The following is a 23,133-nucleotide window of genomic DNA, read 5'->3' on the forward strand; positions in this document are numbered from 1 at the left end:
AACTCTTCAGACGGCAGTCAGGATGGCTTACAGCTTGAAGCTTGAAACTAGAAATAGTAAGATTCTGCTCTGATTCGCAAATACTAATCCAGGTGATGTCTGAAAGTCAAGATTCAACCCCTTGGTAGATTGAGGCTATTGTAGTAAGGATTAATAGGGTTGTCTTCTTTGAGATATAACTCCTTATAAGATGGCCAGATGAGCCAACTCAGCAGCTGACTGGTTAGCGAAGGCTGCTCTATATTGAGCTTGTCACTATAATTGAGAATTATAGAGGTCTCATTTCAATTATTTCGTAGGGAGGAACAAAGGATGAGGAGCATTTTTCAGTGAAAGGAGGTATAGAAGGTAGAACGTGGAGCAAGAAATCTATCCCTTAATTTTGTATAAAGGACAATATTTCCAAACCAAGTAATTCTAAATTTCTCTTTGGTAAGGGTCAGAATGCACACATCGAAACAGATTCAAATCCCATTTTCGATTTATTTCCATATGTCTGACTAAGGAGAATGCCTTTCATCCCTTTTGAATACTTTAATGGTAAAAGAAATTCTAAATTTTTATTTCTTTTTGTCCTCTCTTTTTAATTTTATTTTAATTTCAAACTTAAATTGCAATTATGTCTAATTGGTTAAAAAAAAGGTCGAAATTGGAATAAAAAACAACTGAATTAACATTAAAATAAAAAGGAATTTCTGAATCTACAGAATGGGTTGTGGACTTAGAATCCTCTGGATTCCTAGTTAACATGTTCAACACTGCTTTTTTTTCTTTTCTGCGACATCCCTAAAATGTAGAGATACAGTGAAAACGACCAGTAAAACTAAAACATTCACAAAAAGTTGCTTAAAAAGCAATATATAGTTACTCTAATTAATAAATATATATTTTTTATTTTATTAAATAAAATTATCATGGTGAACATATATTTTTTTTAATAAAGTGATGGATATATTTTAATAGTAATTGTGTGTATATGTTGACAGTCCACTCTTCCTCTCCTTATTTAAAAAAAAAAATTAAATAAAATTATTTAAAAAAGATATTTAATCTTAAAGATATACTAACACAAGAGTTTGGAGAAGATAAATATGAAGAAAAAAGAGGGCACATCTTATGATACATGTCATATTTTTGTACAAAACGGCTCTACCAACAATCAACATAGTTGGAGTATGATTGATTGAGACCCATGGCACTCGCATATAATGGCACCGTAGATACCAAGTCCACTAAAATCCAAAGGCTTTAAAACAATTGAATTCAAAATTGCCAAATGGTGCCCCTCTTAGTGGTACAGGAATTTGATTGCTCATTCCATTGCATACAACACCTTAACTCTAACATTGTCCACATCTGTCCCTCATACCCATGAGGTTTTTTTTTATTTATTTATTTTTTTTATATAATTAGAATTTAAAATTTCAAAGCTTTAAAATTACTATCATTAAACTAAATCTAATTAATAATTTTAATTTGATTTTTTTTTATCTTTTTTTTTATTTGCGCTTCTAAGATCTATTAGGCAGATACAACATCATCTAATTGCATAAAGGATAAAGGTAAAGGTCCAAAACAAGCCCCATATGCATATAAACCCGCACACACATACACGTCCGCAATCGATGTGGGAACCCGAAGGCTCTTCTCCTAGTCAGCAATTGCCTGAGTGTGAGTGTTGGTACAGTAACTCCTATACTCCCGTGTGTGCGTGTGTTTCACTTTACTGTCATAAAAAAAAAAACAAGCCCCATATAATAACCACCTAACCCAAACTTAGAAAACCAGCAACAACCCAACAGAACTACCCAAACCTACAAACCATGCTACCCATAAGAACAAGAAACTACCATAGTCACCATGTAGCATCAATGGACTTTTTATAATAGGAACTAGTACAATAATTTAGGGAGAAAATGATCAAAGACAACACAGACAAACGACATTCGCCGATACTCAAGATTAAAAACAATTCATCATTGTTGGACCATCTGTTAGTAGTATGTCCTAGAGCATATCATTTAGTATGTATCTAGTACATATTTTAGTAATAAAAAGGCATTTTCACTTTTTCGTTTACATAACATATTTATGTATAATAGAAAATGTTCATTGATATTTTGTTAGAAATTATATTCTTAAGTTGTTAAGAATATGAGTGACAGTATTTCTAACACAAAGCATCATAAATTGGTCCACAATCGAGGATACTTCACAATAGGGACATGACTTATCCAGAAAGATTGTAATCATGTTTGTTCCCAAGTTATTTATATGAAATGTAAATAAGAAGGAATGGTGAGTCTCATGCCATATAACAAACATTATAGGCACTTATGAATGATAAGTAGGCCTAGCCATTGACACTTATGATAAGCACGTGGAGTTTACTCTTGTCAATGCATTGTCATAAATCATATCAGTGCATATAATCTTTAGACCTGAGACAGTACAGTTATCTTGTATATAGGTGGTTTGAATTTGATCTCGCTTTCATCTTTGATGCATGTATGGGTATATGAGCATGTGTTGGCTCCTACTAGTTATATATGGAGGTAGGTGTTGATCAAGATGGAATCTGTTATCCTAAGTAAATAGGGATAAAATCCTATGTTTATTTAATTGTTCTTGATGTTTCAAGTTCGTGGTCAGGACAGACAGATTTAATCAGAAAAGAGTTTCTGATGAGAAAATCTTTTTAATCAAGAATTGGAATTAAAAGAGAATATAGTATTCATAGCAAATGTGGTTTGACATAAACTATGACTCCGGCTCGAATTGGGATTTTGTAACAGAGAGATTCTAATGTATGGTAGCATATGATTAAAGGTTCATTTAAGGTATTCTTTATTATTGATTGGGTGGCCATAGCATGCTATGCTAGGTGTTAACCATGGTCTATGAGGTGCCTAAAATGATTTAGAGAAATCATTTATGGTAAGAAAAAGTTCTGATAATATTAAGAGTTAATATCATATTTCATTGCTAATTAGTGATGAGTCTAGTGAGTCACACACATACATAAGTAATCACCAAGTTAAATGTAATTTAATTAATTAGTTAAAGAGTTTAATTGATTAATTAAATATGTTTTGTTTGTAATTAGATTGCAAAGTCCCTAGCATGGCTTGAAACCAAATCTAGGTTATTGGATGTATAGTATAAGTTAAATTTATATTTAAAGTGTTTAAATATGAATTTAATTATGAGAAATTAATTAATAAAGATTAATTAATTAATTTATATTTGATATAAATTGATTAGAAGAGGAGAAATAATTATTTTGGGTTGAGAACTCAAAATTAAAACACAAGGGTAATTTGGTCATTTCACAGGGTGACATGTGGCACCATGAGATGGTGACACATGGCACCATATAAGCTTGCCATTTGTCTTCCAATCATTTATGATGATCAAAGTCAAGATTAAATTTAGCTTTGACATTTGGCTTAATATGATTAGGTCAATTAAAATTAAGGTGCAATCAGGTGATGACATGTGGCAAGGGTTTTAAGTGATGACCTAATTATAAAAGGGAAAGAATGAAAGAACAAAATCACATTCTGATTTTTTTCTCAAAGGTGCCGCCACCCATTAAGCTCCTCTCCTCTCTTCTTCTTCTTCTCTCATCAATTCAAAGAGAATTGCCCATATTCTCTTGAATTAAAATTGTTAGAAATTATTTCTAGTGTCCAATATACATCTACAACCTCTCTAAAGGCAAATTCCTAATTTCTAATTGGTTGGCAAAGCTTAAGAAGCTGTTCAAGGGGCTGCCATTGGTGATCTTGGTGTGGACAAACTAGAGGAACAACATTTGGGGTCCTAGGTGCTTCCCAAAGGTACCAATCACATCTACAGTGCATCAAAAGATTAGTGCACATGTTCTTGTATTAATCTAGGGTTCTAATGAATTAATTTGTTAATTCAAAAATCTTAAATGACAAATGTAGATCCTAAAATATATTAAAAGTGTTTTAATATGTATTTGAATATTAAAATCAATTAGATATAAAATGGATATTGCATGATATATGAAACCCTAGAAGAAAATTTTTAAATTCAATGTTTTAATCTAACTATTTACATGCTTCCGCTCCTTCACCATCGACGTGGGAGAAGAAGATAGCAGAGGCCACGGCATCCTAACTATGGGAAAACCAACAAATAAATTTGTGAGCACTGGCTCTAACCCTCAATATGCCATCCTAGAAGACTCTTCCCAAATCGATTGCCTACCCTTTCAAATGAACTAAGACCACCGACACCAAGCAGAGATCGAGCCATGCAAACATGGTTTCCTCTATCATAGAGCCACACTGCAGGACCACAAGAATCTCTCACCAAAACCACAAACCTATACAAAAAAACCTCACCTATTGATGAGAAGGACACCTAAGCTCCAGGGAAGAGATGAAAACCACCCCTACCTCAAAGTGCAGGGACGACACCAAATAACCGAGAAATGAGGGTATAATACCACTAAGAAAACTTAACCTTTGAGAAAAAAATCTCTCTCTAAACAAGTTAGAGAGAGGAACTCTCTCTATTATAAATCTCCTGTTATCTAAATATTTTAGTGAGATTCAATCAAGTGATTTGATTAATTTTGATTAATTTTATGCATGCCCTTAAAAAAAAAACATTAGTACAAAATTTCATACCGATTAAAATTAATAAAATTAAAGTTTTAAAAAGGCTAAAAAAAAAAAAAAAAAAAAAGGATTGGTGATGGTGAGGTAGTGAGGACCACTAGAGCAATAGTATGAGAAACCCATCTTCACATGGTTATCACTAAAAATATCAATGGAACAAAAAGCCAAACTTCTTTCTCTTCTAATTAAAGACATAATGGGCCTTTGATAGGTCCCAATTTCTATTAACTTAAAATAAAGAAAAGACCAGATGAGATATCACTCAAAGTCCTCCTTTCTCTTTTGATTTTATGGGCTCAACAACTTAAAAAAATAAAAATAAATAAAAATAAGCTTTTAAAACCCAAAAGCAAACTCCTAGTCTTCCCCCTGATTTCTTTGAAATATTCTTTTGAATATCCTAATTAGGAGGGTCCCATTAGGGGGAAGTGAGAGTCAATAACTTAAGGGTCTGAATTGAAATTAGAATGATTATAAGAGGGGCCAATTTTTGTTTTCTTTCTCAAGCCTTGAACTAAAATTAAACTAGAACCAGCCATTCGAACAATCAATTCTAACCCAATTCAAATCAAAATTTTTTTTTAAACAAAAAAAAGAAAGCAATAAATCAAATCTTTTTTGAATTAGAATTGAAATTATAAAAAATAAAAATTAAATCAAACTGAAATTGAATCTAAAGCCACTAAAAATAAAAATCAATTAGAATCGTGGCCAATCAATCCAGGTCCAATTCACCCTCTCGCCAAGCTTTTGAATCACCTGAAATTGATCCAAATCAGACGAGTGGGTTCTCCTGGCTTGTAGAGATTTGAAGGGCTGAGGGAGATGTGGAAGTGCAAGCTTAAGCTTTGTAATAATAATTTCATAGTCCCTAACTAACAATCTACAATAAATAAAACAAAGCCTTTTTCTTAAGTTGAAAGCAACGGCTACATAAGACATTATAATAAAAGAAAAGCTCAATTAAGATGAGTGATTTCCAAAAGCTTTTTGTTTGTGGATTCTCTCTGTCTCCTCTTTTTAATTTCTTTTCCGTGCACAGCTCTATAAAACAAAACAAATCCGCAACTTCATCACTCTTTCATTTCAATTAATTAAATTACACTCTTTTTTTTTTTAAATTTATTTTCTTTAATATTCTTTAAATTTTATTAATAATTCAGACGACTCAATATCAATTAGCTCACTAGTATTTCCCTGTGTCTTTTTTTATTAATATATTTATTACCATCAATTTTATCTTATTATAACTTCAAAAGTATGTAATTTAAATAAATAAAATAAATAAATAGAACACGATATAATATTTATATAATTTATTTTTTTAGAATTATATGTATATAAAATATATTAATAAACTCAATCTTACAATCCATTAACACAATTATACATAAAAAATTTCACTTTTAATTACACTGTATTTTAATAAATAAAACAATTTGTTCCTCTTATTCTTTTCTATACATAACTAATTTGTTACGTAAACATTACTAACATATTATAAAAAGTGTCCTAACAATTGACAAGAGATTTTTTTTTTCTTCAATTTTATGTCTTTTCTTCATTTGTGGATTGTAATGAACAAGAGATTATTTTTTAAAACTCTATGCTATTTCCTAATTTATAGTGTTATTCAATTTAATTCTAATTTTAATAAAAATGTACATCGCTTAAATAAAGAATAATACTAAAATAAAAATTTTATTTTATGTTAAAAATAATCTTTTATATATATATATATATATAATTGAGATATATTTTTGATCAAATTAAACTTAAGAAAAAAATCTTTAAATTTCACTAGAATTTTGAGTTACACCCTATAAATATTATTGTTTATAATACAATAATAGATGAATTCATATAATAAGTGGGTGAATTTTATGTTATATATAATTGTATTTATTATTTTTTTTAAAAAAATAAATAATAAAGTTATACATTTTCAAATGCTTAAAACATAATATAAAATAACTTTGGCTCTCAATTCATCGTACATATAACTATTGTATAAAATAATTTCTCCATTTTGAGGATAATAATTTAGCTTTATTCACTTGATTACTTTAACAATATGGATAAATTGAGAGTTGGAGATATCTATGTGTTTGACAATAATATTAAAATTTTTATTTTTTGAAAAATATTTATTTGATCTCTAAATCATGCATAATTTCAAATGAAATCTAAATTAATAAATGCATATTATTAATTAATTAATTACACTAACCATTGAACAAGAAAGGCAGTTGGCTACTTCTCTAATCAATAACCTCTTTTAAAAGGCTTCACTTTGCTCTCAATTATTCTAAAAGTGTTCTCTTTTCCATCTTTAATAATTGAAGCTAAGATAGATATACTTGGTATCTTCTCTTGCCAATTTAGATCTATACAATTTCTCTCTTTATAAAGCAAGCATATTTATATCACAAAGAACTAGAAAGGTAAAGCCTGTTGCCACACCTGACCACTGCATTACAATGTTGAGGACTCTCTTTGGGGGATCTTGGGACCCAACAATGTTTATTGTAATTTTTTTTTTCAAGTTCTAAAAGGAGTAAACAAATTAAACATGTTAATATATTTTTTTTATATTTTTAATTTATTATTTCTTTTAATTTTACAAAGTAAATGAATATCAGTAAGTAAAAAAAAATAATTAAGATCGCGTAGCATAACACCATTTTTTGAGTAATAAAAGGAATTAAGCTACAACAATATACTAAACAAAATGGCTATAACCAACCCCATGCAAATCATGAAATAACAAACTAACAACACTTACCGGAGGGTGTCATTGGAGACAAGGAATACCCAATACTACTACTCTAGAGTCCCATAAACTCATCCACTGTAACACAAAAATATTTCAACGTTAATTTAGTTAATAATTGTTATGATTTGGATTGAATTTTGGAAATGATTTTTATGGGTTCGAATTATGATTTGATCGAAAAAATACATGATGCAACCTAAGTGAAATATTTAGAGGTATATGGTGATAGCGAAACGTACGAACCGCTAATAATATTGTATATTTTACCTATTTTGATAGATTTTAAAATATTACAAGCCATCGGGATATTACAAGTCCACTAGCTTCTGCTTTGTTTGCCCTCGAAACACCATCATACTAAGGGAGTCCAATCCTGATTTTATTCATAATGCTCCAATCTAACCATATAGTATTATTCGCTTTAATTCATTTGGACCTCACAAATTTATCCCTAGGCTTCACTGTTTTAAGGCCGAAAGTGATTTATGAGTTAGGTAAGCCAAATCCTTACATATACATTTACCTTTTCCTCCTTTATTCGATGTGAGACAGTTCATTCCTCCTTTCCTTTGCCTAAAAGTTTACTAGCAAAGCCCTACTCTTACTTTCACCCTCGTCAACCCCCGGGATGTTATAGGGGGCAGGCCCTTGCATCAGTGCAACACCTGCGTGACACTAAAGGGCTCCAATGGCAAGCTAATGCGACAAACCCTTCACCTGAAAATTAATTTAATATCATATATATATCAAATATTAAACTGATAAGAACATATATTACATAGGGATGTCCAATAAAATTGGAATAATGCAAGAAAGATTAGCATTACGCTAGGATGATATGCACAAATCGGGAAATGGTCCAAATTTTTTTACTTATAACGCTCCGATGCAATTACATAGTATCCTTCACTTTAACCTACTTTAGGTCACCCAATTATTAGGCTCAAAAGCTTTAATGATTTAAAAAAAAAAATAAATGTAAAAGTAAAAAAATTAAAAAAAGAAAAAAAATTATACAAGTTAAATAAATATTAGAGAATTTACTACGTTGTTTGATACAATTACTTAAAAAAAAAAAATGGTTTGAACTTTGCATGATAATTAAACTGCCTAGATATCCTTTTTGAGATTAAAGGAATCAAAGTCTTATAGTTCATTTATCTCAAAAATTATAAACTTTAATTACCTTTATTTTTTGCTAGTCCCGAAAGTGCAAGTTTCCATTAATGCTATCGATTTTATTTTCTTGTTAATAATTTTCAATTTTTGTCCAATTATCCAAACAATTAGCTTGTGCTTAATTGTAGTAGTTTGGAGCTTGTTCAATTACTACCGTTGAAACTGAAGTTGCTAATAATTCTTTCACCATCTTAGCTAACACAGGAAATTTTGATTCATGCTATTTTCACCAATTAAGTATGGTAAAGGCAGAATCATTTGTGTCATCAAATTCAATGTTAATGGATAAATATAAATAAAAAAAAAAAAAGTGACCTTTTTCTGGTTTCAATTGAATCAGAATCGCGAGGTTAAACCATCAATTCTAGACCTTTTCAAGTTCAGTTTCAGCAGAGGATAGAATCGGCCCCCTAATAGCCGATTTCAATCTAAATTGGTTCAGTTGATTCATTTTGGTATTCTTTTTGTTTGAAAAATTATAATTTTGTAAGAATTCAATTCAATTGATTTATTTTTAGTTAATTCTCTTGTTTGAATCGAAAGAATTTAATTCTTTTAACTTGAAAAAATAATTTATCTTAAAAGAAATAAAATTATGTATGATTATATGAGAACTTTTTTTTTCTTACATTTGGATTTACTCCAAAGAAACCTACTGACTTTGAATGAGACTTACTCAGGTCTGATTCATTGTCCAGCCCGGACCGGGGCAAGATCTACCATTGTCCCGCCTCTACTTGCATGACCACAATAGTGCTGTGCTTGTGCATCTCACATTATCATGTCTGTTGGATTCAGGGAAAGCAGCAAGGGAGCATTTGTTGAATGATCCAACGGTTGATATTCATGTTCAACAATTAGTTGAATTTACAGCCATACACTTGTAGGTGAATTCCAGAAGATCACAACTTAATACATAGCCAGCCAAAAGCATGTGAGAGAGAGAAAGAGAGAGGGAGAGAGCAAGACAATTATTGCTGCTTTCTTGTTTCTTTCCAGTGCTCGCCCTTTATTTATCCCTTCATTTCTCATTCCTTAGCCTTGTAAGCTTCCCCATCCCCTCTCCCTGTCCCCCTTTCTCTCCCTACTGCAAATGTCTCGATTCTCCATTGAATCTCCCAAGCATTGTGCCAAGAAAGAAATCAACGTAAACAAGTTCTACAAAAAGTTCTTCTTTATCTTCTCTTCATTTTTCACCTCAATTCTTTTCCTAATATTGATCGTTTGGCTTATCCTTCGCCCTGCCAAGCCACAGTTCTCCCTCAAAGAAGCTGACATCTACCAACTTAAACTCTCAGGCTTTAACCTTCTCAACTCTTCAATCCAACTCACCCTACTTTCCAAGAACCCCAATGACAAAGTAGGCATTTACTACGACGAGTTACAGGCTTACGCCGCCTACAAGGGTCAGCAGATCACTGTGGCTACTCCTTTTCCTCCATTCTACCAAGGACATCAAGATAGCAACCTCTTGACAGCATCTTTGATTGGAACTGGGCTACCGGTGGCTTCATCGTTCGGTTACGAAGTGGGGCGGGATCAGACCGCCGGAAAACTATTTCTTAACGTGAAGGTGAATGGAAGGCTACGGTGGAAGGTTGGGACCTGGGTTTCCGGGAGATACAGGCTTAACGTGAATTGTGTTGCTGTTATGGCTTTTGGACCTTCTCTCCCTAGCGGCCCGCTCAGTTCAAAGCAAGGGACTCAATGTTCTACCACTGTTTGATAATTATCTTACTAACAATACTAAGCCTGCAGTGAGTTATTTGCTTGTGCTACTGCTATTGTTAAAATCAGATTTGGTGTGGCTTAAAGAATACTAGCTTGAGCTCAAATGGCACTGAAGTTGACGAGTTCAAGACACAGTCAAATAAAAAAAAAAAATGGTATGCGTGTTTCTGCTACTCTCTATAGTTAAGTGCTGTTTAAATTATAATTATAGTAAGTGATAAGACAGAAAGCTTAAATTATAAGCAGCAGCTAGTGCTAATGAAAAGCTTAAACAGCTTTGTCTGAGAGTGTACATTTTAATTCTTATCTTTTGTTATGATTATACCTTTGGATGGATTGATTTTACTTCGCATGTAATTAATGTTGATGGTGTGGAACCAGAAAGTAACATCTTTTTAGGCTCTTAGGTTATTTTCTGAGCAGAAAGAAAGGGTAGAGATCAGATGCTATTGGAGATGAGACTCGGTGGAGAAATAAAAAGGGGAAATAAAGATGGGAAATTAGTTGCTTCCTTTGCCATGGATCAAATTTTCCATGTCAGTATCTCAGCTTTATTAATGATTATATGCAAGTTGGTCTAGGAGTAGGCAGGCATGGATACAACTCCTGGGTCCCTGTTATATGACCTTTTAGATTTCGAAGAATATTTTCCTCCTTTCCCCCCTTCTTTCAACTTATTTAACTAACCCAATGGAATTGGATCTGAATGGAAATTGAATATACTGACTATCAACACCTATATGAAATTCATTCCATTGAATAGAATTTTGGCTACCCTTAAAAGCTCCCACGCATACACATATCTATGTATGTTATGGGAATGAGAGGAATGATTCAAAAGTTTCTTTCCATTTTGTATCTCGTTCTCTTCATATTTGATGATCAGGTATCTGTGCACAAACATTTGAGGGAAAAAAACAAGTAATTAATCTGAAATTTTATTTTTATAAAAATGACTAATTAAAAAAGTATAATTAAATAGAAAATACGTTTGTCCTTTCTTCACTAAAGATATGGCCAAGGCACAAGCAAAAGGACATACACCGCCACCTTTGTGGGCTGGTGGGGATGTAGAAAATTTTTTTCTTGTAGGTTAAAAGTAAAGTTTTTAAATTGTTTTACATTAAAAATTTTATAATATTTAAAATTTAATTAGAATAAAATTGAGTAAATCTAACCAATATTATTTTCACGTGAAAAGAAGAATTATTACAATAACCGATTATTCATTTTTAGTATTTATTAAAAACAAGATTTAATAATTAAATTTATAAAAATTAATTTATATATATATATAATATTTTAATAGAAAGAAGACAAATTCCCGCCTATTTTTGAGGGTATCTCTCTCTCTCTCTCTCTCTCTCTCTCTCTCTCTCTGCGCGCATCATAGGCATCTTTTAAGTGCTTTTATATTGGTAGAAGCTAAAGTTCATAGTGGAAGAGACCTCACCACTAACAAGGAGCTACTTTCTGGCTTTCAATTCACCTGATGTTAAAAAGAAAAGGAAATGTGTGGCTTGTATAATTAAGGCTTTTTGGTATTTTTATTGATGTTGTTGTTGGGAAAAGTATAATTTTTTTAAATATATTAATTATTAAATATTAAAAAATAATTTAAAATTAAATTGAATAAATTTTAATTATAAAAATATTAAATAATAAAATAATTTTTTTGAAATAATTTTTTTTAACAATATCTAAATAATATTTTTTTTCTTAAAAAATAGTTTTGTCCTTCAACCTTAATGCCAAAACGGCATTTAGTATATTCCAACAATTGTATGTATCATAATAGTTTTTTTTTTATTAATAAAAATAATAACTTACTAATATTCATATTAGATTTGAGTTTTAATTAAAATTAAATAAAAAAGAAAATTTTATTTTTTGACGCGTTAAATATCTTCAAAAGTCATTACGCCCTTTGAAAAATTTACAGTCAAATGCATTCTTATAAATTTTTTTTATATATTTATTTAAATAAGAATGGTTTACCTTTTAATTATAAATGTATTATAGAATATTATTAATTAATAAAGGTGTAGAAGAAAAATAAATCTAGATTTAAAATTTGCATAAGTAATCAACTAATTAAGTGGCATGGAAAAACAGAGAAAACTCTTAGTGCTAAAATTTTCAAAAGCGAACAGCCTTTTTTAATAAAGATATCAAAAGCTATTTACTTATAGCCTCATACGTCTCTAAAACCATTGATGGGGTGCTTTCTATAAAACGACTTTTCCTTTCTCTCCACCCCCACCCCCCCCAATATACAATTGATGGACAAGCTCAACTACTACACAATTTTTATTTTCCAACGCTAGAATAAACATGGAAATCATGGAAATTGATTTTACATTCGAGTTTCACCACTGCCTATTTTTAGACAAGCACTTGCAAACCTTTAGAGATGTTTTCCTCTGTTTTTCCTTTGTTTCTTCAGCATCTCGGTCTCCTCTATTTTTTGTTTGCTTGTGGCTTTCCTTGCCCCGTCTAGGCAGGGGGGTTCCTTCCATGCCTGGTTGTGGGTTCTCCCTCCCCACTACAGATAAGGTTGTAAATATGTTTGATGTAATATCCGATTTTTTGAAATTCTATTTTTTTAAATTCAAAATATTATTTTAATAAAATATATTATCTTATTAGTTTAATTTTAGTGTTTCAATATTTTTTTACGATTGTTTAAATTATTATTATTAAAATTATTATTAAAGTTTAATTTGAATGTATTAAACATTTTAGACTTACTTAAAGAAAGCAGAAAAGTTTAGGGAGTTAAAAAGTAATTAAAAATAAAAAAATAAAAAAAGAGGTTTAAAATGTGGACAACAGCCCCCCTACTCTCTCTCTCTCTCTCTCTCTCTCTTTTTCTTTTTCTTTTTTGAGCCATAACTTCCTTATCAAAATGTTTCTCTCTTCATGGACATCATGTAGATACCAAGTTTGCAGAGTATCGTTTCTCAGTTTGTGCAAATCAAGCTTCATAAATTTTAGCTTAGTTTGACTTCTGGGCAAGATTTCTCCCGAACTGTAAAATCCTGTTGAAAATTCGAGACCACAATGTATCCTACTCGTCGAGAGCTTTGTAACGACACCAATTTAAAAATTTTCCAACACCAAAAATTTAGTGGATCCCACAAACTTGCTAGTGATTTTTCAAGTCTTTAATGAGTCTTTTTTATTAAATAAAAATTATATTCTAACTCCTGGTGTTGTGAGCGTTACGTAGATACTTTCGTTTCAAAAAAATTCCACTAGTGACTAAGACTGCAATTTCAGGCCAGACACGCGGGCTGCCGGATCCAATTCAAAAGTGAGTCGATATTACAGTATTTTCCACCATTTTTTAGACGTCTTAGATGCGTTCCAAGTGTCAGAATTAGTGTAGGTAAACTCGAACTCAAATTTTCCCTTTTTACCTAATGTTGAGCTTAGAATAGAAATTCATAAAATATTCGTGAGTAGCTAGAAATTATAATTAATTGCAATAGTAGAATGACATTGTTAAGGACTGCAGTGAATAATTATAGAATTTTTAGAGTTAATTTAGTTAGTTTTTGCAAAATGTTAGTTTTAATCTTAATAGCTGAATTGTGTAATTATGTGAGAATTGACTAGTTTAGTAGGCCCAGGAGGGGCATTGTGTTGTTGTTGTGCTGCTGTAGGCCTGAGGCCTTGCCTCATCCAAACAGGCTCTTAGTTCTTTGATTGGAGTTAATATTGATAAATTTCTTGAATATAATTGTTTAGGTGATCAGAGTCAAACTTTCTCATCTTCTTAGCCACTCCAGTAATATTTGGATAATCTGTGAGTTTGATATTGATTTTATTTGTAATTTCAATATTATTAACTATATTCAAGACATGCTCGTGCATTCACTTATATATATGTATATAATTAGTTAAATGTTAGGCCCACCCTTTTGTTGCAAATGTTAATTGTACTTGTTTATGGATGTCACCTTAAGGTAATTTGGAGCTCTCTGTGTGTGTGGTGTGGATAAGGACATGGGTAGGACGAGTAGTCGCAGCTGAAACTTGACTCGCTAGGACCCTATCCTTATATATGGATAAGTCGGGGAGAGCTTAGAAAAAGACGACATCAGGGAGAACGTTTGTCAAGATGTGGAACCCAAAAGTGCATAACTCAGAGCAGGTCATAACTGATGCAGTGTTAGGAGCTTGAACCTGGAGCTCAAAGTTGTAGGATCTGGATTAGACTTCGTCCGTTTTCTGTCCCCAAGATAGAATAAGGGGCAATGGGATAAGCCTTTAGGTTGTTGACAGTATAAGTAAAGTTAGATAAAGTATGCAACTAAAGTAAGTAGTAGCTATAAGGTGTGCAGTGACAACTTGCACTGTCTTATTAGGCAGAGAAGTAAAGTCAATAGGTAGTAAGTTAAATAAAAGTCAACCTAATGGATTCAATCATGCCTGATGAGAAAAGAATAACGGATAATGACACAAATGTTTGATGTTAGAATTTAGAATGGCGAGACAATAGTCATAGAGTTTGTAATCGGGGGTTAGACAGACATTTTTAGTGTGATCAACAAGATAACTCTATAAGGAAACATAAGTGTTGACATGATAATAGGTAATAGAGCAATAGTAGAGAACAAGACAGGTATAGATGTTACTCACAAATTACTAGAAAGTATAAGGATCCAAGGAATGATTGTTAGTGAGACTGGAGTTAGTTCTAGGAGAATCTGTTTGTGAGAGGTATCTTCCAGAATATGGTTTGAAATAAGAGGCACAAGACAAACAATGATAATATGGGAGGCAAATAGAGTATAAGCATAGATAGTATATTACAACATGATATGTCAAGTGGGACAATAGTATAATAAAAGGGTAGGTGTAGCTGATATCTTACAAAAGAGCACAATAATTGTAAAGAGATGATGAAATTTGAAGAGGAGGATCAGGAGATATGAGTAAATCTGAGGCTGAAGTCTGGAGAACCGTAGGCAATAGATGTGGCTATATTAAGGAGAATGATTTAAGGTGTCTTGTCAAGGATTGTGGCAAAACACATGTTCACCACTATCCTGTTAGTTCAGGTGAAATTTATAGGTTCAAGGATACCTATCTAACCATGATAAGCAATTCCCTACAAAGGATAGTAGGGAACGATAATGTTTTGATGGTTACGTTAGGAAGGAGGTACAGAAAGAATCATCCATGGTAAATGGCCCATGTTACATAATATGAGTAGTAGATTAGTACTATAGTATGATACTATATGGTAGATGTGCTAGGGGAACCAATCACAGAGTTAGAATTTTGGAAGTAATGGAGTTAACAATCAAGTTAGGATTAAGAAATAATAAAAAGGTTAAAGTTAATGCTAATGGGATGAATATCTTCGAAGGAAAAGGCGTAAGGTGAGGAAGGATAAAAAGGAATGATATGAGAGGGACACTAAGGGATGTTTAGGACAAGTTATGGTAAAATAAAAGGTTAAGGGAGCAGTGGAGCCTCAATCTGAGTGCTAATATGGTAGGAACTACATCAGACAGTAAGATGTTTCAAGTAGAAGTCAAAGAACTCCCATTTCATAAAAGGAGTAGGAAAAAAAAGTCATGGTAAGCGGGTGGCTAAAAAATACATAAACTTTTGTCGTGTCAAAAAAAAGACCTAACTCACTTTCCGATGTTGATAGATGGTGTAATGCATATCCGCTTTGGCCGCAACCACTAGAGAAATTGTCCGCTTTGGTCGTAAGCCTCACGATTTTGTCCCATAGGTGGAATAGAGAACTTCCCAGGAGGTCACTCATCCTAGGATTTTCTCTCAAGCAAGCACGCTTAACCCTGGAGTTCTTCAAACTCTCCAAGCGCCTCAAGTGATTAGTTCCCCCATTTTATATATTATTACCTTGTCCTCCCATTCCGATGTGGGACGTATTTCATTGTCTTTCAAAGGAGCTTTACGTCACGTCCAGCCTAAGCTGGGCTCCTCACCCCCTTAAGCTTTGAGCGTCCTTGCTCTCACACCGTACTGAGTGAGTGTCTGGCTCTGATACCAATTGTAACGGTCAGGCTCCAACCACTAGAGGAATTGTCTGCTTTGGCCATAAGCCTCACGGCTTTGTCTCATAAGTGGAATGGAGAACTTCCCAGGAGGTCACCCATCCTAGGATTTTCTCTAAAGCGAGCACGCTTAACCCTAGAGTTCTTCCAACTCTCCAGGCCATTCCACCAAAAGGCGCCTCTAGTGATTAGTTCCCCCATTTTATATATCATTACCTTGTCCTCCCATTCCGATGTGGGACGTGTTTCCTTGTCTTTCAAAGGAGTTTACGCCACGTCCAGCCTAAGCCGGGCTCCCTTTTGGTGGAATGACCTAAAGAGTTGGAAGAACTTCAGGGTTAAGCGTGCTTGCTTAAGAGAAATCCTAGAATGGGTGACCTTCTGAAAAGTTCTTCATTTCACCTATTGGACAAAACCGTGAGGCTTATGGCCAAAGCGGATAATTCCTCTAGTGGTTAGAGTCTGACCGTTACATGTAGTGTAGGTTTTGGTCCTTAAGGCCGATTTGAGCCTCGCCAGCTTTTCTCTGCTGGAAATTTCCTACCATGATTTTAACCAAAATGACAATTGTTGATTAGTTGGATATATACACCTGAGTATAGGTAAGAATTACTCTTTATTTAGGCAAGTCTCTAAATTAGCCCTATTTGTAATGCTTTGGACTTGTTCCGGTTAATGAGACTTTGATCTTCAGCCAAAGAGGAAAAAAAAAAAAGAAAAAAAAAAAAAGAAGCACTTGCATTGCCATTGCATCATAAGGGAGTTTGAACTTCCAAAGTAACAAAAAATAAGTATCAACACTAACAATTAAGTTTTAATCTCAAACTTAAATCCCGCTATAAAAATTATTTTTCTAATTCAACTTTATTTGAAGCCAATTCTATATAAACATAAAAGAATTATAAATATTTTGAAACTATGTCCCTCCATATCAAAGAATAACATGTAGAACTAATTCCATCAATGCATAAGAGATATACCACCTTATCACAATTCTAATTTGCTGAATACATCTTTTGATCTTTACACTTCATTTAAGAGGAGTGTAAGGAGGTACAGTTTTTAAAGGTAAAGTAATGAAATGTAAGAAAAATTTTTTTTAATATTAATATGTGTGGAAGGAAAGTAAGGTAAATAATGGTTTACTAAATCTTATGTGTTTTAGATCAAATGTATTGGAAGGTAAGAATTAGTAATAATTAATATTTAATTTATAAAAAACTTTCCAACACCCCGATTTGGTGAGTTGAGAAACTGAGAATTTTAGAGATTTTAAAAAACTTCCAAAAACCCTCAAAAATTTTACCTTTCCCATAAAACTCCCCTCCCAAACAAGTCCATATTTCTTAATTACATTTAAAAACCTTACCCTACCTCCAAAAACTTACTACCAAACGAAGTTTTAACCTTTACCTAAAAGTCGATTGACATCCTCACCTTTACTTGGTTAACATTTGACATTTGAACTTTATAAAAATATAACTATTTAACTTTTGCGCACGGATGTGATTTGCACATGCTACTTATGGTTATACTTTTTACAAAGTTTAGGGGTAACAGCTACTATTTTATAAAGTTCATACATAAAATGTTATTCAAGTAATGCTCAGGATATTAAATGACTTTTCAAATAAAGCTCTAGAGCCAAAAGATGTATTAAGCCATTCTAAATCACTCACATAAAAATCATAAACATCCAACTTAATAGCATAGCACCTTTATGAACAGAAAGCTCATGCAAATTCTAAATAAGTAACTAATAAAAGCTATGCTACTGAAAACCAGATGGCCCTGCATTTACCACTCTAATCTCACACTATACACATTCCGCATCAATCTCCTCCTGCCAGAACCACACAACATCAAAATATTAATCAAAATCTACTCGTTGAAGTGCAAAAGTTCTCTGTGATTATTTTTTTTGAATGGAAAGGTAAGGAGGGATTGTAGTTTCATCTTTTGCTTCTTTGGCTGTTTTCTGAGTACAAAGAGAATAAAAGAGAGAAGATTCTGAGGAGGGACAAATAAAGGCGGGAATTGGTTGCTTGCTTTCTTTCCCAGAGATGAAATTTCCTCATCAATCCCTTAGCTTTCAGGATTATCTCACTATGATTTAAGGGATCTTTTTTTATCTCGAAATCACTTCTCACTGGCATTCGTGCACACATGAAAGTGATGGAATTGGATCTATTCACATATTAATATACTGTACTCATGCAGTTCCCTGCCCCTTATCCTCCAATATACAAGAATTAGCATAACAAAGAACATGCTATTTCAAAAAAAATAATAATAATAAAAGAACATGCTATCCATGCACCTAATTCAACACAAGTTCTTAATTTGTACAGTTTGATCTAGTGAAAGAAGAATCCACATTCTGCAATAAAGGCTTTCATTTACTTTCAATAGCAGAATGCAGAATCATTGTTCTCTCTTCGTATTTACCATAAGGCATAAACATGCATACAAATATTTCATACTTTAAGAAGTTGGACCTGAAATCATATAACATTGCTACCTTTCTGATGGATGATGTGGTGGGTTAGAACACGTGAAATCATATGCCAATAATCCCTTTTCAGATGATTCATCTACAGAAAAGCCTAAATAAGAAGTCTTAAGGAGAAGATTGCATATGTATCAAAGTTTGTATGGTATGCATAAAGGGATGAGGAATATATTATTCCCAGGCTCTAAAGTTCTTTGAAAAATGTCTAATTATAGGTTTTAGCATTCACTCAGAGTTTAACTAGAAATTACAGAAGATGGGAGTTTGAAAATGTACAGAAGCTCAAAATATGGGTTTCCAAATAAGGAAAATTTGATATAGGTTTAGGTGGCAACGATTATATATATATATATATATATATATATATATATATATAAAGGGACTAATTCACGGTGTGAAACCAGTCTGGAAAACTGTTACTACCTTCATTCCCACGGACATCCAAATCATAACATTTATATTGATAGAAAGCTGTTGCCACAGGAAGGTACTACAGCTATTAGCTTGCAAAAGAAAACTAATTTCCCTCAAGATAACATATAACTCTAACCTTACAACATAGCTATTTACTTCAAGCTCATCTGTTGCCAACAACTGTCACAGAAAATCTTCATGGCAGTACCCTGGTTCATTAAAATATATCCAAAATCTTCTCACTTTGTTCAAACACAAAGCAGCACAGTAACTAAGCAAAGCTCCGATTGCAAAAGGTAAATGAACAGAGGTCTATGTAAAGATTGAAATGGAAGAATAGAGTACTATCACAATCCAAAATTGAAAAGGGGATATGAAAAATACTTACAAAACTAAATGTATAATGATGAACCTCATATCTCTAATTTTCGTAGAATTAGTATTCATACATGTTAAGACAAGTATATTGATTTTTTAGCATCTCAAAAGAACATAATCACAAAAAGAAGCATTATCCAATCAAATCAAAAGCAACAAAAGTAAAAGGTAGTAGTATAACCAAAAATTGTCAGAATGCAGCCAAAAGCTGAAGATCCATATTGCCATATATCAAGATTGAACCGAATCAGAACTAACCCATTTCCAGAAATGCTTCTTCACAAACACAGCCTTATCCGCAGCCCTCTTTTCTTCAGAATCAGTATACTCCTCCACCTCTTCCGTACAAAACTCTCCCTCAGGCAACCCATCCACCGTCACATCCACAGAATGTAAGACATAACGAGCCGGCAGGCCAGGGTATGACATCGAATTCCGTTCCTCAACCTTCTCCTTGTAGGAACCAGGCACAATCCTCACAAGTCCACCGTCATTTATGATCGATCCAAGCTCTTCTTTTATAGCACGATAGACAGCAGCTTCAGGTGTCTCGTTGGGCTTCATTTTCTCCGATAAGGGTCTGCACCGATTCCTTACACCACCATCCGATAATTCTTGATGAGATTCAACAAGAATTTGATTGTTTTTACCGATGATTCGGACCGTAACAACGCTGACAGTACGGATTGGAGGGGTGGAGTCAGCGAGGAAGGTTTCACCTTCAGAGAGCTCGAGCCATAGGTTGTGAACGTTTTTGGTGCCGGGTTTGACACCCCAAGAAGCCAAGGAGTCGGAAGGCAATCGAGGCTTAAGCCATTCAGAGAGGGATTGTGGGGTGCCGAAACGATGATTCGTTTTGGAAACGGACATGGAGGGTATTCTGAGGAAGCGGCGGGGGTTTGACGGGAAACAGAGAAATGGAATCTTGGGGAATTGAGGCTTGGAGGAAGAGGAAGAGGAAGAGGAAGAGGAGAAGAAGAAGAAAATAGAAAGAGCAGTGAAAAAGAAATCAGGAAAATTGTTGGGCTTGTGGGTTTGTAAATTATGGGTGTTGGTGATACGTGATGGCGGTGGAGGTGGTGGAGGTTGTGACATGTTAGTTAAGAATGTTACTGTCACAGTCCAATCCCAGCAGCAGCAGCTGGAGCAGCAATAGGTTTTCCATCCTGAGAAGAAGAAAAGGACGAGGAGGAGTTGTTTTGAGGTGGGGAATGGAGGGGAATTTGTGATCAGATATTCTGCTTTACATTCCTTTTGGGTTCTATTGGGCTTTACAAGCTCCACCAGCCTCCTTCTTAGACTTCCAACACTTTCAGCAACTTCGGCCCACTTTCGTATTTGCTGTCCATAGAAGTATTTTTCTTTTGTGACTGATATTTGAACTCAAAACAAAAAAAAAAAAATGAGGACCATTCAATAACAAAACAGGAGATTGTTAGTTTATGTTTCCTATTCAATCTCTTGTTTAGGGAAATAAGACATTATTTATGCATTATTATAGAAGGGAATTCTTTATTTATTATGATTGTATTTTTATAATTTAAAAATATATATTGTGAAAGTGATGACCATGTGCTTGTTATTATATGATAATATTATTCATAAATTAAGTTAATTGACAATATTTTATCAAGACATATTTGATAAAATTATGAGCATGGCACGTGTTATGTCTTTCAATGGACTCGTAATTAAAATTTCATATGGAACATTATTTATAGAAAGGTTCACATGATGGTTGGAGTCCTTGGACTTGTGATCAGCATTTTGAAATCTGTATTGGGCCGGTTGGTTTAACCAAAAAATTTGAATATGAAATGATCCATTTTAATAAAAAAAAAAAGAAAAAACTTTTGAGGATTATAATATTAAAGATTTTTTTTTTAACATAAGTAAAGAAATATATATATATTATTCTTTCATATAAAAATATAGAAACAAGAGATAATATATGAAGAGCTATTTTAAATTGAATTCAATTATTTTTTAATTTATAAAAAATTTATTTAAGGGTAATTTTAGACTCTTTATGAATTATTTATTAAATTGGTTGTGCCTCTAATAAATTAATTGTGGAAATATAGATACTCCCATTGATTAAATATATATTTCTAATGTATAAGATAATATATTGAAATTAATTTATAAAGAATTACAGTCATTAAGATAATTATATTAATTTAATATGTTAGTATTTAATTTAACATTAGTATTGTAATATTACTTTATAAAAAATATTAATTGTATAACATAAATTTTAATATACTAATAAAAGATGATTAATTATATAATATAAATTTAATATTTATTTAACAGTATTCAAGATGAATAGTATATTGCTTAACTCTGATTGAATCTTAAACTCTCTACCTTTATTGATTCTCATACCAAACCAGGATTAAAAACCATGCTTGAGATGACAATGATATCCTTATTTTAGAATTGTCACTCTTTGATATTAAGGCTATATTGTCATGATAATTAAGAATCACTATGGATTACCCATTATAATTTTGTAATTGATTACATAGCCAAGAAAGATATAACGGTAATCTAATTTCATTACTTATCTGACAATGTTTTAACTTCATTATTTTGTTATAATTGGGCCAAATACATATATTGCCCTACCAACTTTACATAAAAAGCTTAGTGGTAACCCTAATCTTTTGTTGTGATCAATCAAATACTTTATTTTTTTTTATTTTTAACATTATTAAGCACGTGTTTGAGAAAGACTGGGTGCTTAAGGTTGGTGAGCCAAATCTTAATTGGTGGATCAGTCGTCTGCTTGTCCATGGCATTGCCAAGCAAAGCATTCAATTGATTACGATCTAAGAAACGACTTAATTGCTTTCCACGAGCAAATTTCAAAACAACTGTAAAAAGAGGCAGTCTTATCAAAAAGCACCTGAAAGGAAGCAAACAAAGTAGCACTGCTGATTGCAATCATGGTTTCCTTTCTTCTTGAAAGCAGAAACAAAGAGTTCATCCTAAAAAACCATAGTGGATTCACAAGAAAGATGAGTTTGCGGATTTGGATGCTAAAGATGGTGATGTTCATTTGTTGGAAGATGACACGAAAGTTGCATAGAGCAATGTAAACCAATAGCATAAACTGATAAGAGAAGGATATGTATGGTTCCCAATGGAAAGAATTTTGAATGCTTTGATTTGATTTAACCGGGGCAATTGATGGATTTATTGGGTAACTGCTGGATCACAATCATCCACTGATAATTTTCTATTATGAGCGGGAATTCTATAATATAATATACGGTAAATTACAATTTAATTTATGAGATTTAATAAAACTTATAACTTAGTTTTTATATTTTTAAAATCAAATAATTTAGTTTCTGAGATTTGACAAAACCTACAACTTAGTCCTCGTAATTGAAATTTCAGTTAAATTATCGTTAATTTTAATAAAAATGATCAAAATAT

The 23,133-nt window shown here is 32.5% G+C and overlaps 2 protein-coding genes and 2 pseudogenes across 2 annotated transcripts; 2 read left to right on the plus strand and 2 right to left on the minus strand.

Annotated features, from left to right (window-relative positions):
• Positions 1-8,066: 8,066 nt before the first annotated feature.
• On the minus strand, positions 8,067-8,238 carry LOC131183580 (U2 spliceosomal RNA; annotated as a pseudogene).
• Positions 8,205-8,300, plus strand: LOC131183730 (U6 spliceosomal RNA; annotated as a pseudogene).
• Positions 8,301-9,586: 1,286 nt separating this feature from the next.
• On the plus strand, positions 9,587-10,686 carry LOC110635686 (NDR1/HIN1-like protein 26). The gene has a single exon (XM_021785114.2). It carries the CDS (start codon positions 9,704-9,706, stop codon positions 10,334-10,336), a length of 633 nt encoding a protein of 210 aa, XP_021640806.2. The 5' UTR covers positions 9,587-9,703; the 3' UTR covers positions 10,337-10,686.
• Positions 10,687-19,705: 9,019 nt separating this feature from the next.
• On the minus strand, positions 19,706-21,063 carry LOC110635685 (uncharacterized). Its single transcript, XM_021785113.2, has one exon. It carries the CDS (start codon positions 20,779-20,781, stop codon positions 19,918-19,920), a length of 864 nt encoding a protein of 287 aa, XP_021640805.2. The 5' UTR covers positions 20,782-21,063; the 3' UTR covers positions 19,706-19,917.
• Positions 21,064-23,133: the final 2,070 nt, after the last annotated feature.

Source organism: Hevea brasiliensis, chromosome 9, assembly GCF_030052815.1.
Source record: "Hevea brasiliensis isolate MT/VB/25A 57/8 chromosome 9, ASM3005281v1, whole genome shotgun sequence".
In the NCBI taxonomy this organism is placed as follows: Eukaryota; Viridiplantae; Streptophyta; class Magnoliopsida; order Malpighiales; family Euphorbiaceae; genus Hevea; species Hevea brasiliensis.